The sequence below is a fragment of the Chaetura pelagica genome, unplaced genomic scaffold (genome assembly GCF_000747805.2).
Source record: "Chaetura pelagica isolate M959 unplaced genomic scaffold, ChaPel_1.0 scaffold314, whole genome shotgun sequence".
In the NCBI taxonomy this organism is placed as follows: Eukaryota; Metazoa; Chordata; class Aves; order Apodiformes; family Apodidae; genus Chaetura; species Chaetura pelagica.
The window spans coordinates 390,364-405,776 of record NW_009953218.1 but is presented as its reverse complement, the minus strand read 5'-3'; the positions used below and the strand labels follow the sequence as shown (position 1 = coordinate 405,776).

Below are 15,413 nucleotides of genomic sequence, written 5' to 3'. Positions count from 1 at the left end.
GGTTCAGACCAGCCTGATGCAACACCAGCACAGGAGATGCTTTGGAAATTCGATTACATGGGTACCAGAGACCCACGTGGAGAGGCCAAACATGAAACAGCCCTGTAACAAGATCATTTTCTAAAGTTGAGTTTAATTGATTGAAAGACTCACTGGAGGCTAAGCTTGAGAGGAAGCAGCAGATGTGTCACTGGGCGAGCGACCTGCCCACAGGCTGCTGCTGGCGGTGGCGGGTCTGGTGAGGTCTGTGGCCAAAATGATGCATCCCAAGTAGAAAATAACAAAGGAGATTAACAGAGCTTGCTGGCTTCTTACTGGCTTTGCACCAACCTTTGTGCAGAAATCTTCTTCCAGTAAAGATGGGGAGGGCTGCATGGAGCTTGATAGCTCAGCGTGGTTCATGTGTGACTGTGTGTGTGCAAATGAGCCTCCTTTGCCTGCCCCCCCACACGGCTGTTCACATACGTACAGATGGTGAAGTTGCTACCTTCACAGCAATGTGAGTGAAAAAAAGGCTCGGCTGGGAACACAGCACTTGATCTTTAGCTCTGCCCAAGCCAGCGAATGTAAATGATCAAGGGAATTTTTTAACAAGGAGTGGTATTGGAGCCTTGTCATCTCAGTAATATCTTTCATAGGTATTGTGCCTCAGATGCCCTGCTAAATCGTGAGATTTCTGCTGCTTCCTCTGCTGAGACGATAATTTGCTGTGGTTATATACAAATTGCAGCATGTCCTGTTCTAGTTTAATCCTACTAGTTCTGACTAGTGGAAATGAAAGCAAAAAGAAATGAAAGAAAGAAGTCTATCTGTGCAGTGCACCCCACTTGTGCCCCCACAACTGCAGTTTGTGTGTTCCCAGGCCTCAGAGGTTTACATATGGGAAAAACAAGTAGGGGGGGGACAACTACACTTCCCTCACTAAGTCGTGCAGTGCAAATTGCAATTTAGCCAACGCCTAGGAAAAGACACAAGAAAAATTTACTTACCTTCCTCTGATGTTTTGTTACTGTCCTCAAGTCATCACCCTTGTGTGTTCTAGGCAAGAATTTAGGATCAAATATATAACACAGGATAACTCCACTGAAGCTAATGGTATTGATTTGTCTCCATGTGGTTACAGATGAGGCAACTGTGGTTTCATATGATTGACTGCTGTAGCAATATCTACTCACCTCACTTATAGAGCCCTAAGGCATCAAGACCAGATGACTCACCACTACTCTTTAAGAAAACTGTTTTTCACTAAGGAAATGTCTTGAGCTATGGGTTTGAGCTCACATCCAAGCAGACTTTTAGGCTTCCAACTCGTATTTAAGCTGAATTCAATGGGAAGCTAAAACTGAATAATTTGATTAATTTTATAGCAATGCATCCTTCCTAAAAGGTAGTCTTGTCAATGTAAAATGGACCATTACTGTGTACTGGGAAGCTGTTACACACAAAGTGAGCCAACACATGTTGCATCAGCTTGAATTCTCTAGCTTCACTGATTTTTTAAACTTTTTTTTTTATTCCCGAATACAGAATATACTAACAGCATGGAGATTAGTAGTGTGTTTCTTACTCTGAGAGAGTGTAGTAAGTGCAGAGCTGAATGAAGTATTTAGCTGAATGATTAATTTTAGCAATATTTATAAGTGAAGTAAATGGCATGGCATACTGCTAATTCCTTTCAATGTTTTTTTCATAGTACCTCCTTCTCTTCTGATGTGACAGATTGCGTATGCTGCTGAGAAGTCACACTCAGTATTGGTTAAAATTCAGAGAGACTGTTCCAAGTTCTTACTGTTTTCCTTCCCTCTCACGCTGTGTAGATCATCTTACTTGTTTGAGAATCATTTTGCACTAGAATTCCATTGACAAATTGCTTTAAAAGGAAGCTACAAAAATGAAAGCCAAATTCAAACCCAATCTTTAGTTGGTTTTGAATTACAAATAGGTAGATTAGCAACCAGAGAATATATCTGAAGAAGAGAGAATCACATTTTTGTCTAAGACTATTAATACAGATGTTCATATCTGTTTTCCCTTCCCAAATTTCAGCAGAAAACTGAAGCACTGTAGTAATAAATGAAAGCAGGTTGGAGGAGGACGAGGGGTGAAGAGGAGGTTATGTGCATAGATCAAAGGATTCTTTGGAGAGATGAATGCAAATCAGAAAAACAGCTACTTTTTAGTGTGTCTGTGTGCATAACAGCAATCTCAGCAGAGGAAAGCTCATGACATATACGCTTAGGTCTCACACTGAATTATGTTGCTAGGATGGGAAGAGGAGTTCTTACAACACAATGTGGAAAGGTAACTGCTACAGGAGAAACGTCAGGAGAGACGTGTCCTGAGAGTTTGCCCCTGGGCAATATCACTGTTGTACCAATGCAAAGGAATCATAACTATTGTCATTATAGTATTAGAGCCTTCCGAAATGGTCTGAGACACTCCAGTGTTTTTTTTTGCAGAGTCTCTACTATAGTAGTGAAAAACTGACACATCAAAGGATTCTTTGGAGAGATGAATGCAAATCAGAAAAACAGCTACTTTTTAGTGTGTCTGTGTGCATAACAGCAATCTCAGCAGAGGAAAGCTCATGACATATACGCTTAGGTCTCACACTGAATTATGTTGCTAGGATGGGAAGAGGAGTTCTTACAACACAATGTGGAAAGGTAACTGCTACAGGAGAAACGTCAGGAGAGACGTGTCCTGAGAGTTTGCCCCTGGGCAATATCACTGTTGTACCAATGCAAAGGAATCATAACTATTGTCATTATAGTATTAGAGCCTTCCAAAATGGTCTGAGACACTCCAGTGTTTTTTTTTGCAGAGTCTCTACTATAGTAGTGAAAAACTGACACTAACTCAGCTGAGAGACAGGAAAAGCTTTGACAGCATATGAGAGAGAAAGAGAGTGCAAGGGTGTTTGTGGGTATGTCTGTAGATCTGAAACCTCAGGAGTATTATCCAGATTTTGAAAAGACAGTATTATAATTTATTTATATATATATATTTTTTATTTTATTTTTTTTCCTTAATGAAGTTAAGTATGGCTGAAGTAGAAACATTTCACTCCTATTTCATTAGGCCATTTGGAAAGAATGAAATGGATTAAAGGGTACCTGACCAAAAGCTACCTGTGAAAGATACAAAAAACCCGGTATTAATCCCCAGTGTGAGCAGCTAAAGTACTGAAAGAGACCTGTAGTGGGCTGGGGTAAACCTAACTAGTACTGAGGGCAAGGTATAGCCCCCCCAATACCAGCTCGTGACACAAGGCATCAGTACTTGCAGATGCATTTACCCATGCTGATTACTTCCCTTCTGACAGCCAGTTTCACTCATGCATTTAGATTGTCAGCAAAGTTACATTATTTTTGTTTGATGTGAGGATATATAACTCCAGGTCACCTCCTTTCCAATGCAGTGCCCAAAAACTATGACGTCCTACAGTATCTTCAGGTGTTTACAATGCTGCGGAAAGGAAGGACAAATGAAACTGGCCCTTCAGATGCTTGTTATGGCTTTCTTTGTATTTTCCATGTGAAGGAGAAGGCAAATGAATGTGATGTGGAGCTGCTAATTCCTACCAGGATGATGATAGCTTGTCTCAGCATTTTCTATTTAGTGGTAAAATACTCGGAAAGAGATTTGAAATAATAAGGATGGTTATTTATCTTCTTGCCCATGGCAAGGTCTTTTAGCAGTTTCCATCTGAAATCTAATTGTGCAAATATGACAGAAATGTCAGCTTTTCTTTCCACTATGCTGCATTAGCTGTTCCATTGTTTTGCCTGAAAGTGGGACATGAAGACACAGGTCAAAATATTCCAAATATAGGTGTGGAACTCACTTCACCTAACATGAGACATCTGCAAGGTGGATATCTTTCCCTCTGCTAGTCATGCTGAGCTCCCCTTGTCATCAAGAGAAATAGGATGTATTCTGACAAAGTTGTTCACCTAGGCATTTTTCTGTGTTTCTAGCTGGACAAGTCTGTTGTTTTGAGCTGGTGACAAACAACAAGAACATAATCAATGATTTTATGTTAACAAATATTTTTGGCTCACTGACCAGGCTCATTCATAGCAAATATCTGGAATGGCAAGTGGCAACTCTGATTTCATACAGCTCAGGTACAATTTCACTATTTTCTCTGATTTGTTCTCCCTCTTATCCTATTTCACACCAGAGGGCAATAAAGATATATTCCTCAACTGTTCTACTGAGAGCATCAAAATTCATAAAGTCAGGTACTTTAAGTTACAACACAGGCAAAAAAAAGATACAAAAAGAAGTTTCAGTTTATCCTCAAAACGGCTTTAGTTAAGGCTAGGAACATGTCTCTTGAACTATTCCTATATTCAGTTATTTTATGTCAAAATAATTTGATATGCCTTTGTCATAAATATGGGTAAAAAACTCACAAATATGTGTGCATACTAATATGCATTTAAATATGGAAAGAAGTAGCTGTGCTTGAGATTTAAAGTAAGGTAGTCGGTACAATTTATACCCTAAATTAAAACTTCTCAGCACAGAATAACTACATATGCTTAGAGAGAATAGTAATAACAATCATCATCATCATCTCCCATCTCAAGTGAGTCAAACTTCAGATAACTCCGATTGATCTACCCCATAGAGTGTTAGAGCAAGTTGAGGTTCAGATAAGATGAGGGAATTTGGGCATTTGTCTGTTTGCAACATTAGCCACAGATGGTTTATTTGATGTTATATTTAAAGAAGTGTACCAGTCCTTGAATAGGAAATAATAGTCGAATCAGTAAAAATCTTATTAATTGAATATACAATTTAATGCAAAGTTGACTTTCTTCTCCTAACCCAAGTAAAGAAAAACAATCTGTCAGTCTCTCTCAGATTGTTTAAATATTCACAATTTTCTTGTGTAAGCACAAAGCTTGATTTTAATTAAAATTTTCTGGATTTCGCTTCCTATTGACTTCTAAAACAATGTTTCTTGCAACTAGGAAACGACATTTCAGTGCATCAAAACCTGCAGCACCTTAGGCTGGATGACAGGAAACTCATCTGTCAATAGCAAACTGACATTCACGGAACATTAGGGGATGGGAGTAATAGCAGTTGTCCTCAGCAAATAACAAGCAAACATCTTGTATAATTAATATTCAGCCTGACACTGTTCAGAGATTCAATGAGTAGAGGAATTTTTTCATTAATTATTTTGCTTTAGAGTATCATTTAATTAATTTTTTATTAGACACATGACATACCATAAATGTAAAGTTCTTAACATAATTTCCCTAGTTGGAAAGTTTAGATAATTGGTAGGGCTCCGTTATCTCTTTATGCCAGGCTGATGTTATAAATGTGTTTGCTAAGGGAGAAGGCACGTGATCACCCCAAGGCATCTCAGATTGAGCCCAGTTTTATCTCTGGATAAATTCTATGTTTATCTATCTCCAGTTAACTAGAGTTACACATAGACAATCCTACTGAAGTTCATACGTGTCCCAAACAAGTCTTTTCTCAGTGACAAGTAAAGACCACAGAATGAAATTCCACAGGTGTTAAGAGCCATGGTAAAAGCTTCCAAGTCTAAGGTCCATTTCTTCAGCCTTCCCTTAACCACCAAATGCCCACAGCATGATGTACATAATATTTGTTCTAAAATCTCTCTCAAACAATTTTCTGGTGTGGCAAAAGATGAGGAAAGAATTAACGTGAGCTGAATGCTAGCCATGTTAGTTAACACAATTATGGAAGGAAGACCAATCTCACAGCAACTAGTTAGTGTAACCTGAACAGTATGAGTATATGCACTGTGAGTTTTAGGAGCTTGCAGCCCACTCCTAAATCTTTAAAGAACTTACATATTTTATTATTAGATATATTACTTCATGGATGTTTTGTTTGCTTGCTTGTTTTAGTAATATAAACTGGAAAGCAACAGTCTACAATAAATTAATATCCCACTTAAATAACGTATGGATAGAGAATATATAGAATATAATGTTTAATTAATGTTTAACGTTAAATGTACGATTAAAGAGGGTCATAAAGGAATTGTCAAAATGATGCATGGTCCAATGTGCATGTTTAAAAAATATAAGATTTACAGCAAAACATTATCCAGGTTCCAGTCTGCAGGCTTGGAAGCATTGTTATAAATTATGAGAACTGATGATAATTTCATAGCAAGCCCAGACAACCAGGTATACATAGTTTTGTTGAGGGTTGAACATGTTATTATGATTCGCATATAAAACTCAATTTTTTCTTTAGGAAAGAGCCAGACACGACCTAAATTAAAATTTTAAAACATCAGCACTTTTTAAGTCTCTAATTAGGGCTTCCTGAAATTCTCTGCTCGAAGTTGCTTTTCTTCTTTTGGTTTCTTCTAAAGCCTATAATTTTATCTGAATTTTTCAGCTTCTTCTTGGAGAGTTTGTTAAATTTTATTTCAACTGCTGTGATTCTACCTGTTAACACTGTGAGGCACCAATTAAAAAGGTATTATTTCTAGTATAGCCGAGCTTTTAATTGAAGCTAAGAGCCATTTTGATGTACCTATTGATGTTAGTATAAAGCATTGTCCCAGATTTGTTAAAGGATCTACGTGTGTGTACTTGAGGGTTTCTGGAGACAGTGACCATTGTTTGTTTTCAGGTGGAAGAAAAATTCTCTCAAAATTTCATCTACCCTGAATGTACTGCAGTTCTAGCTGCTGGCTGGTATGCTAATGGGCCATTCCATCAGAGCAAAAATGCAAAGGTGGTACAAAAAGTCCTTAATTGCAAAGGTAGGAGGACTTCCTTGTAGCTACCATTCTTGGCAGCTGGGAATTAGAAGGTGTCAGAATGGAATATAGGGAACTTGTTTCTCTACCCACACCTGGCAGAGTAAAGGAGAAGCTCAAAAGGGAATGTCAAAACAGGTATGACTGGAAAGGAAAATATTAGCAACATGAGACAGTGCTGGCATTAATAATCTGAATCAGCCTGACTCAAAAAGGAAAAACTGAAGTACAGTAGTGGATGGGGTGAACACAAGAGACATGACAAAATGTGGTCAGGGAAACAGGAGATGGCAACAGAAGCATGAGGGTCTGTGGACAGTAAAGTAAATGCTATAGATTGGAAAATAGTGCCAGATTCTTTGTGGGTTGAAATAAACATGTTCCAGTTTGCTGAGCAGCAAGTAATTTTATCCAAAGAAATAAACAAAGCTCCTCTCTGCAATTTGTGATCTGGAGAAATAAAAAAAGAAAGGGCAACATTTAGTTATTGTTTCTCTTGGTGCCAGTTTGGGGACTTACGTCCTGCTTTCATAGTCGTGTGGGGTTCCTTTCCAACACCTAGGGAACACTATGATTAAAGACAAGGAAAATAATGGTATTGTTAACCATATTTTTTTAATTGATAAAAAAGGAAAAGGAATATTAAAAGCAGAGCACAAGCAAAAAGAATGGCTTTTTCATTTTCGTTCTTCTTATTTATCTTGTTTTATGGAAAGGCTTTAACAAAGGCCGTGTCACTGGGTGCAGCCTAACCGTATGGAGTCCAGAAAGTGTACTTCTTCCAGGTAGCAGCCAGTCTTATTTTGATGTAACAAAAGTAACAAAGGTAGCCTATAGGTGGATCAGCAGTTACAGCTGAGGACTGATCAGACCTATGTAAAGTATCACAGATAACCTAACCTGTAGGTTTATAGATGATCAATGAATAGAATTTTTAACTCCTATAGCATCTGAAAAGTGGTTTTATAAAAATGAGTCTTTTGGGGACTTGTCAAATATAATAATAATATAAATATATCTCAGCAATCTTATAAAGAAAATAAGTCTTTCTAATGTTTTCTGTTCTTTATATTTTAATTTAAACAGTAAATCAATATCCTGGCAGGAACTTCAAAATCGATATATCAATCTAATTTCTTGGCAATGCTTTTACCACTTTGTCTTGCACAGGACAATGCAGTCTTTTCATCATATAACAGAAACATTCATAAAAAATAAATAAATCAGTATTCCCAAGTGGTGTATTGCAGTGCTTTTACTTCAACATTTGTTTCAATTTATCTTGCTCTTTCTTCATTTGTATAAGCCACTGGATGCACTGTGAAAATTGAAGAAAACTTGAGAACAGGAACAAATGCTTTCTTTGGCTACTTGTTTTATAGTCTTAGTTTTTTTAGAACTTCAGAAAAGGAGGACCTCATCAGGTCAAAAGTGTGGTCTTCTTACTGTCTACAGACTCATTATCTTCGTCCACCCCTTATACACTCTTGTATTTTCGTCATGTGGCATCATCTAATCAAAGCTGCGTCCACCTTTGCTACTAATATGTCAATACTCCTTATTTTGTTTCTGAGGAGAATAATCTTTTCTTCCTTTTAAAATCTAGAATATTTCCGATACTCAACTCTGACATAAGGTTTATTTTCTTGAAAATAAAGTTTTTCAAGCTTCTGAGACAGGCTTTGCTCTAACCAATAACATGCAATGATGGTCTAATTCTTCCTCTGTTATTTTTTCACTTAAAGCTGCTTTTACACATCCAAAATATAATTAGATTCCTACAAAGCACAAAGTTTTTTTGCACTTTGTAACTTGCATTATAAAAGGAAATAATGATAAAAGCTGAAGAATTTGAAATTTTTTTCTTAAGTCTTTAAAAATATGTTTAGTGGTTTTTAGATAATGTATTTTATTTTTAACCCTTGAAATTCTTCCTTAACTAAGAAAAGACAATTACTTCCTTGATTTATCCAGAGCATTTCTCAGTGGAAAGAAATTCCCCCAAACCTAACCCATAAATATGTTTGAGTTCTTTTTTCTCCAATCATTAGTGGTATAAAAATAATCACAGATACCTTTTCAAATTGAGAAAAAGACTCTGATAAGATTGGAATGATTTCACATTGCAACTTTACTAATAGCCATATTTGAATCAGTATTATTTTTCTCTATACTTTCCTTCCAGAAAATAGCTACTAAGCCACTTATCCTCCAGCAGCTGGTACCCTGTAAGGGAATATAGGCTACAATGCTCAAAGTGACAGGTCATAGAGGACATTGTCCATGTAATGATTTCAACTTGTTTTTGACTCCTGGGAATCTGTTCAATTCCAAATTATTTATAACATGCAAATTGAAGAGAAAAATCATCCAATATGGAGGGTTTCAATTGAAACATTATGTTTACACTTACATAGCCAAGCTAAATACCTCATTGTTCGGACTCTATTGCTAAATCTTACATACTTTGAAACCAGCTGAGAATGGCTAAATATGGTCTCACCGTTGTAATTCTGTGGTTTTGGGATACAATCCTAGGTCAGATCTCTCATCTGACTTTTTAATCAGGAAGCTGCATTGGATTCCCAAATTAGTGTCAAAAGAGCTCTCCCTTGGACATTTAACATTAGCATTAAAAAATTTCCATCCATTGCTTCATCTAAAATTTGATCTCTGAGGAGACCATAAACAAGATGTCCTAGGAACAAGGAAGGAAATAGCAAAGCACATGGTTATTGACAAGATTTCTTAACTGCTGAAGATTTATTCTTGAAGCATTCAGGTTTTCCAAGGCCTCACTACAAGATAAATTTTCTCAGTGCCTGGTCTTGGTTCTTCTGCAGTGCTTTTGTCAGATTGTTGGTAGTGTGAAGGGGCAACTTGATTTTGCTCCATCTGTCTTACAAACACTTTCTATCACATGGCTGTGGACGTTCTATCACATGGGCATGGCTGGACCCCATAACCTGGTCTGGCTCCTGTGTCATGTTTCCACTGGTACATTGCAGCTCCTTCCCCCATTACAACAAACTCTTTAGTAGATGTCTCTGCAGGAAAGGCCTTGTTCCAAAGGGATCAGATGAGACTTGAGAGCCAGTGCCTGTGTTGGTGGGACTGTGGTTATAACAATCAGCCTTACTCGTCTAGGATGATGTTAAGCTCCTTTTTTGGATGCAACAACTGTCTTCCATTAAATTAAATGTATATGCCTTGTAAAGGTTAGAAAATATTCTAGAGGCATATTTGACACTATCACAGTGTTACAAAAGTGTTACAGTACCAAAGTCATGTGTGAAGAAGATGGGAAACAAAGTTTGCCCAAGAAACTTTGCTTTGATTCCATTGTGCCTACCCATTAAAATGCAGCCTCCATGAGGTGGCCACGTACTACACTATTCCCTAAGATAAAACAAGAAAAGGTGTAATACAGTACCTGACATTTGAGATATTTGCACAAGTTTTCCTCAAATGTGTGTACACTTCCAGCATCTACAGTAAGGAAGAGAAAAAGAGAGAAAAGAAAAAAAACCACCAAACACAACAGTGTAAATGCCATGACACAGGAAACTATTAAAAACTAATTTTACAGTAGGAATTTAATTTATTCATGTAGCTTATGATAAGACATTTATGTAAAAAAACCTTATCATCCTCCAATTTCAGGGAAAACATAACACATAATGCAAAGCTTTAACTGCCTTTAGTTTTCCATCAGCTCAAGCCTTCTCATAATTATTGCTGAATTTCTTTAAATGCTTGCAGATAAAAGTGGTATCATGTGATAATATAGGTGTAAAAGGATTCCACCTCTTTAAACTGGCATTGACATAGTAAAACTGTTTCCTTAGACTTGAATTGCTTTAAAAAATACTGCTGAATCTGACCCAGTATCTCTCAGAATACTAATAATGTATATATATTTTAATAAAATAAAAAATATTTTTAACAGCTTGGGCCGATGGAATTGGGTGCAATAGTCATTGATGACACAGCTGAAAGATTACTTCTCCACTTTTTTAAAGACCAGGTGCTAATGAAGTGTCCAGCTGTGGATGCTGATGAAGTGCTGAAGACTTCAGTCTGGTGTGTGTGTACCTCAAAACAATTTGTAATCCCCAAGTTCATTGTGTGATGCACTGCGATCTTTGAGAATTATTCCTTCACAGCAACATTTCCAGCCCTTTTTGACATCCCTTCCCCCACCCGAGGGTCCTTGGAGGGTCATCCCAGTCATCACTTACTTGCAAAGCTGCAATGTAAAATTAATAATACTTTCCGTTCCAAAAGCATTTTATTTTAAATCTCTAACAGCTTTACTCTTACATGGATGTGTCCACACACTCTCACAGTCATGGGCTGAACCCCAGAAGGGAAAGCAAGTGCAGACTTTACCTGATGAATTAATTCAGACTAGTATCTGGGGAAGTCCCCTTGGCTGCAAGTGGAAGTGAGTATAGCTACATTCTCTGGGATCTCCAGCAGGAGAAGGCATCTGTGAATTCTGCTGGGAGCTTCCCGAAAGCCTGGGAACAGAAAGTCTACCAGAAAAGTGCTGAACTAATGAAGCACTTGGACTTTGTGGTTTCTTAGCTGATGCAGCTCCTAATCATTTGACAGCCTGGTGCTTGTCGCCTATACAGCTTTGCTACCACCATAATTCCTCTGTTACAACAAATCTGTCCCAGGACACATACCTACCTTTTATTTATGATGCTTAAGTCTCCTCTTCGTAGTTACCCTGCTTCATCACCTTTCTGGCTCACAGCTACTTTGCAATTCGACCCTGTCAAAGATGAACACCACATGCAGTGGAGATTTAAGGAACTGTGAAGTTCAAATAGCAGAAAAGCAAACTAAGCCCAAGTAGCAGGTTCAGTCTTAAAGAAAACCCTCGGGAATCCTCAGTATGGGCCAGGACGCTCACTAGATGTCACTGTTCTACAGAAATAGACGTGTGAGCAGTTTTTTCTGGCCGTAAATATAGTGGGTCTTTAACCAAGTAGGGCAGCAACTGGTATTTTCAGAAACTGAGCTAATCTACAAAAGGTTTCCCCAAATGCTGTACTTCACTTGCACTGTCTGATTTTCCTCTCACTTACTTCAGTGTGAAACAAGAATAACTTATCTCAAAATTGAGTAGTTTTCTTGGCTCATGGCCAGAGACGAATCCTGCCATTTTTCAATCTTTTACCTAACCATACTTTATAAGATATGTGCTTTAGAGATGGGGTAATCTCAAAATTGGTAATGCAACACTTCACACTGCCTGGCTGCATGTATGCTTCATGTTTTTCACTCTGCAGGTTAAAAAAAAATAATAATAATAAAAAAAAATTATGTCACATTTGTCCACGTGCTTAATTTTGGGCACTTCATATGTCTAAACTAGAAGCTAGCTTTGTTAGGCTCACTGTATGATCACTAGAGAGCAACTGGGTCTCCCACAGTGATCAAAAAGGAAACATAATTCTTGTGCTTATGGGAGAACTTCTTTTTTTCCACTGAGCACATCAGGAGCTCAGCGAAAGATGGTTTTTCTTACCTGAGCACATAAAGTTACCTGAGTAAAATTTGGTAGTGTGAGCGCTTCCATAGATACTGAACCATGTTGTATCCATGTATTTTAACATAGAAATGAAGCTACTAGCAAGAAAAAAGACTGAAAAGCTACAGTATGCAGTCACTAATAACTGCCAGATTCAGCACTCCTTTCTCTACATTTGCTAAATCAATAAACTTTGGGGAAAAAATCCAACCCACCAGTTACCCAAGTGTATCCAGAGAAATATTAGCACATAACAGCGTGTTTCAACATGGGGGGTCACACTGCTGACTTGAGGCAGTTAGCTTAGGTGCTCTGACTCACCTTATGCAGAATCTACTGCTCTCTAGTGACTCCCTTACTTTTATATAGAGAAACTAGGATGTGAATCGCCCTCAAGAGTGCAGTTCAACAGCATTTTAAACTGATCTAAGTCAGTGGTGTGGCAAGTCCCACCTCCAGCTGTACATTCCTGTTCTTTCTCCCTCATGTCTGGTAGGTGGAGAGCTGGTTCAGCCAAAAATGAATCCAGAGGGAAAAAAGCCCATGCAACAAAAAGGCTTAGTTTTCTATTTTGGATAAGCTCCCTGAAGAGACTTGGTGATTGGCCCCAGGATTAGTGCAGGGGGAAACATGGGAATGTGCCACCAGGGTGGTAGAAAGCAAGACCCTAGTCACCCTGACTAAGCTTTGTTCATGCTGCTCAAGACCCACTTGTTTAAGTAGGTGAGTAATGTAGCCTGCTCTGGGCAATGCAAGCTCACTCCACACTCACATCTCTCCCTGCAGTCTCTGCCTATATTTCCCAGCTAAATCTCCTGAAGTGTAAAACTTACAGGGCAGATTCTAGCCTCTGGTTCTCATAAGGTAGCAGGATTTTCTCCAGAACAGCATGTCCATGAAGTGCGAACCTTGCACTGGATGAAGAGCACAGTCGCATTCCCTCCTGAGTAAAACATGAAAACACAGCTACGTTCTATGCTAGGGCAGAACAAAAGAGCAGCAATGTATATTCCTGAGTTGTTATAACATTCTCAGGGGCGTCTTGGCTCTCAGTCTGGTTACAGATTAGGAGGATGGCGAAAGGCTTGGAGATACCTTTTGTCTTCAGCCCCAGTGCTAACCCAAGTACAGCTTGCACAGATCAAGGGAGCTCTCTCTACATATTCTAAATTATGCCAAGCAATTAGTCTTCATTAACAGCTTGTCTAATTTAATTTCAGAAGATCAAGCTGTTTGCCTGTTAGATGCCTGAAAGAAGAAGGAAAAAAAAAAAGCAAGGAAAAAAAAGCACAAAAACTTCAAACCAGTATGTGGCTGCCAAGTCTATGTATCAGCTAAACTCAGAAGTCATTGCTGCTTACCTCAGCTTGTCATCTGCTCCCATTTTGTCCAGAAACTTCACATCATTCTTGACATTATATCGGAACATTTCACGGATGGTCTTTAGCTCTACAAAGTGCTAAGAACTATGGGATATTGATGCTTTATTTTGCCAGAAGCAACTACGAGTAAGACAAAAATCAAAGCCTTTTAACTAGCCTGTAGCATTCAGAGTCTTATGTGAATTGAAGTTCCTGTCATGTGGAATTTCTCAAAGAAATTCAAAGATTTCATTGAACCTCCTTAGAATGAAGCTAATAAGTCTTTAAATATATGACCAGAGAGTTGTCAGATCTGAACTGATGGGTGTCTTCACCAACCACCTCTACATCTTGTCTGTGGGATGTTTTTTTCTGAGAACACATATTCAGAGTAACATTAATTCATAGGTTACAAGCAAGCAATTCTCTACTCTTCTTATCCATTCTTATCCATGCTACTTAGAGATATTCTGTCTGGGAACGTGTGACTCCTTGGTTACACTTCATTGCTGAGAAATAAATGCTCCATTCAGAGATTTTGGAGGCCAGTTAAGCCTTTGCCAAAGACTTACGAAACTGTGTGGTTTGTGATGCAGGTATTTTTCCTGCATTTAAGAAAGCTAAACATCAAATATACACTGGAAGTTTTTTTCCAAGTAATCCACTTCTGGTTTCACTGCTCAGAAATCACTGTACCTATATAAAACTATATCTAATAAAATGGAGGGCACTCAATAGGCACAGGAAAAGTGAGAGACAATACAATTTCTGACTTTGGTTCACATTGCAAGGAAATGGACAATTCTGCTTTGTTGGCCTCCTTTTATTTGTTCTTCGTCATATTCAGGGGGCTTCCAGGGGTGTGAAGGGTGTAGGAAATTAATAGAAATACAGAACTGGGACAAGATTCCCCAGGGTTCATGGGACTGGAGCAGAAAAACAGAATACAAGGAAAGCAAGGTAAAAACCAGAGTGGCCTTGGAATATTGGCTGGGATGAGAGGGTCATGGTCTTACGCTCTCTAGTTTGCAACCACAGCAGGGATTTGATCCATATTCTCCTACTTCTTCAGTCAGTGCCCTAACCAAGTGTACTAGGTATCTTCCATCTCTTTAAATTAAATAGGTTATTTTTGAAAGAACACTGCACATTTTGTGGGTGCACGTCCCTAGGCCCTCCTTAGCACACAGAATATTTGAGGGGTTCTTTTCCGTTCTCTTTAGTTCAACATAATAAAATACATAAATAATGTGAGCATTTGAGCATTACAATTATGTTCTGTGCTATGGCTTCCCATCTGTTCTTAGATTGTCATTATGCTTTGGTCACAATATTTCAAACCCCTGTAAGCCCTCTTGTTTCCAAAATATATTTTTTTTAAATTATTTTTTTTAGAAAACCTGAGGATTTAGATACTGTGTGAATAAGTAGCTGTTTGGCAGCCAAAGGATTCCGGCTCATTTTCAACTCATCATCCAAGATGTGTTTCAGAAAGTCAAGAAGTTGTTACTGGCAGAACTTTGATCAAAACATTGCTTCAGACATCTCATAAAATAAATTTAAAAAAAACCCCAAACATCCCTGAAAATACTGATTTTGTGAGAAGTGCAGATGCAGGGCAGTCAAGGTGTCATCATCTTTTTGCTTTTAGATATGGTCACGCATGAGAGGTGTTTTTTCCTCCAGTGGTCCTTAGGAAGCTATGGAGCGTGACCCATGAAACACAGAGAAG

The 15,413-nt window shown here is 38.2% G+C and overlaps 1 protein-coding gene across 1 annotated transcript in view; it reads right to left on the bottom strand.

Annotated features, from left to right (window-relative positions):
* Positions 1–13,749, bottom strand: part of PTPRR (protein tyrosine phosphatase, receptor type, R) — a 160,835-nt gene extending 147,086 nt beyond the window's left edge. Inside the window, exon 1 of the mRNA XM_009997757.1 lies at positions 13,682–13,749. Coding sequence (XP_009996059.1) covers positions 13,682–13,749 — 68 coding nt within the window. The remainder of the gene's footprint in view (positions 1–13,681) is intronic.
* Positions 13,750–15,413: the final 1,664 nt, after the last annotated feature.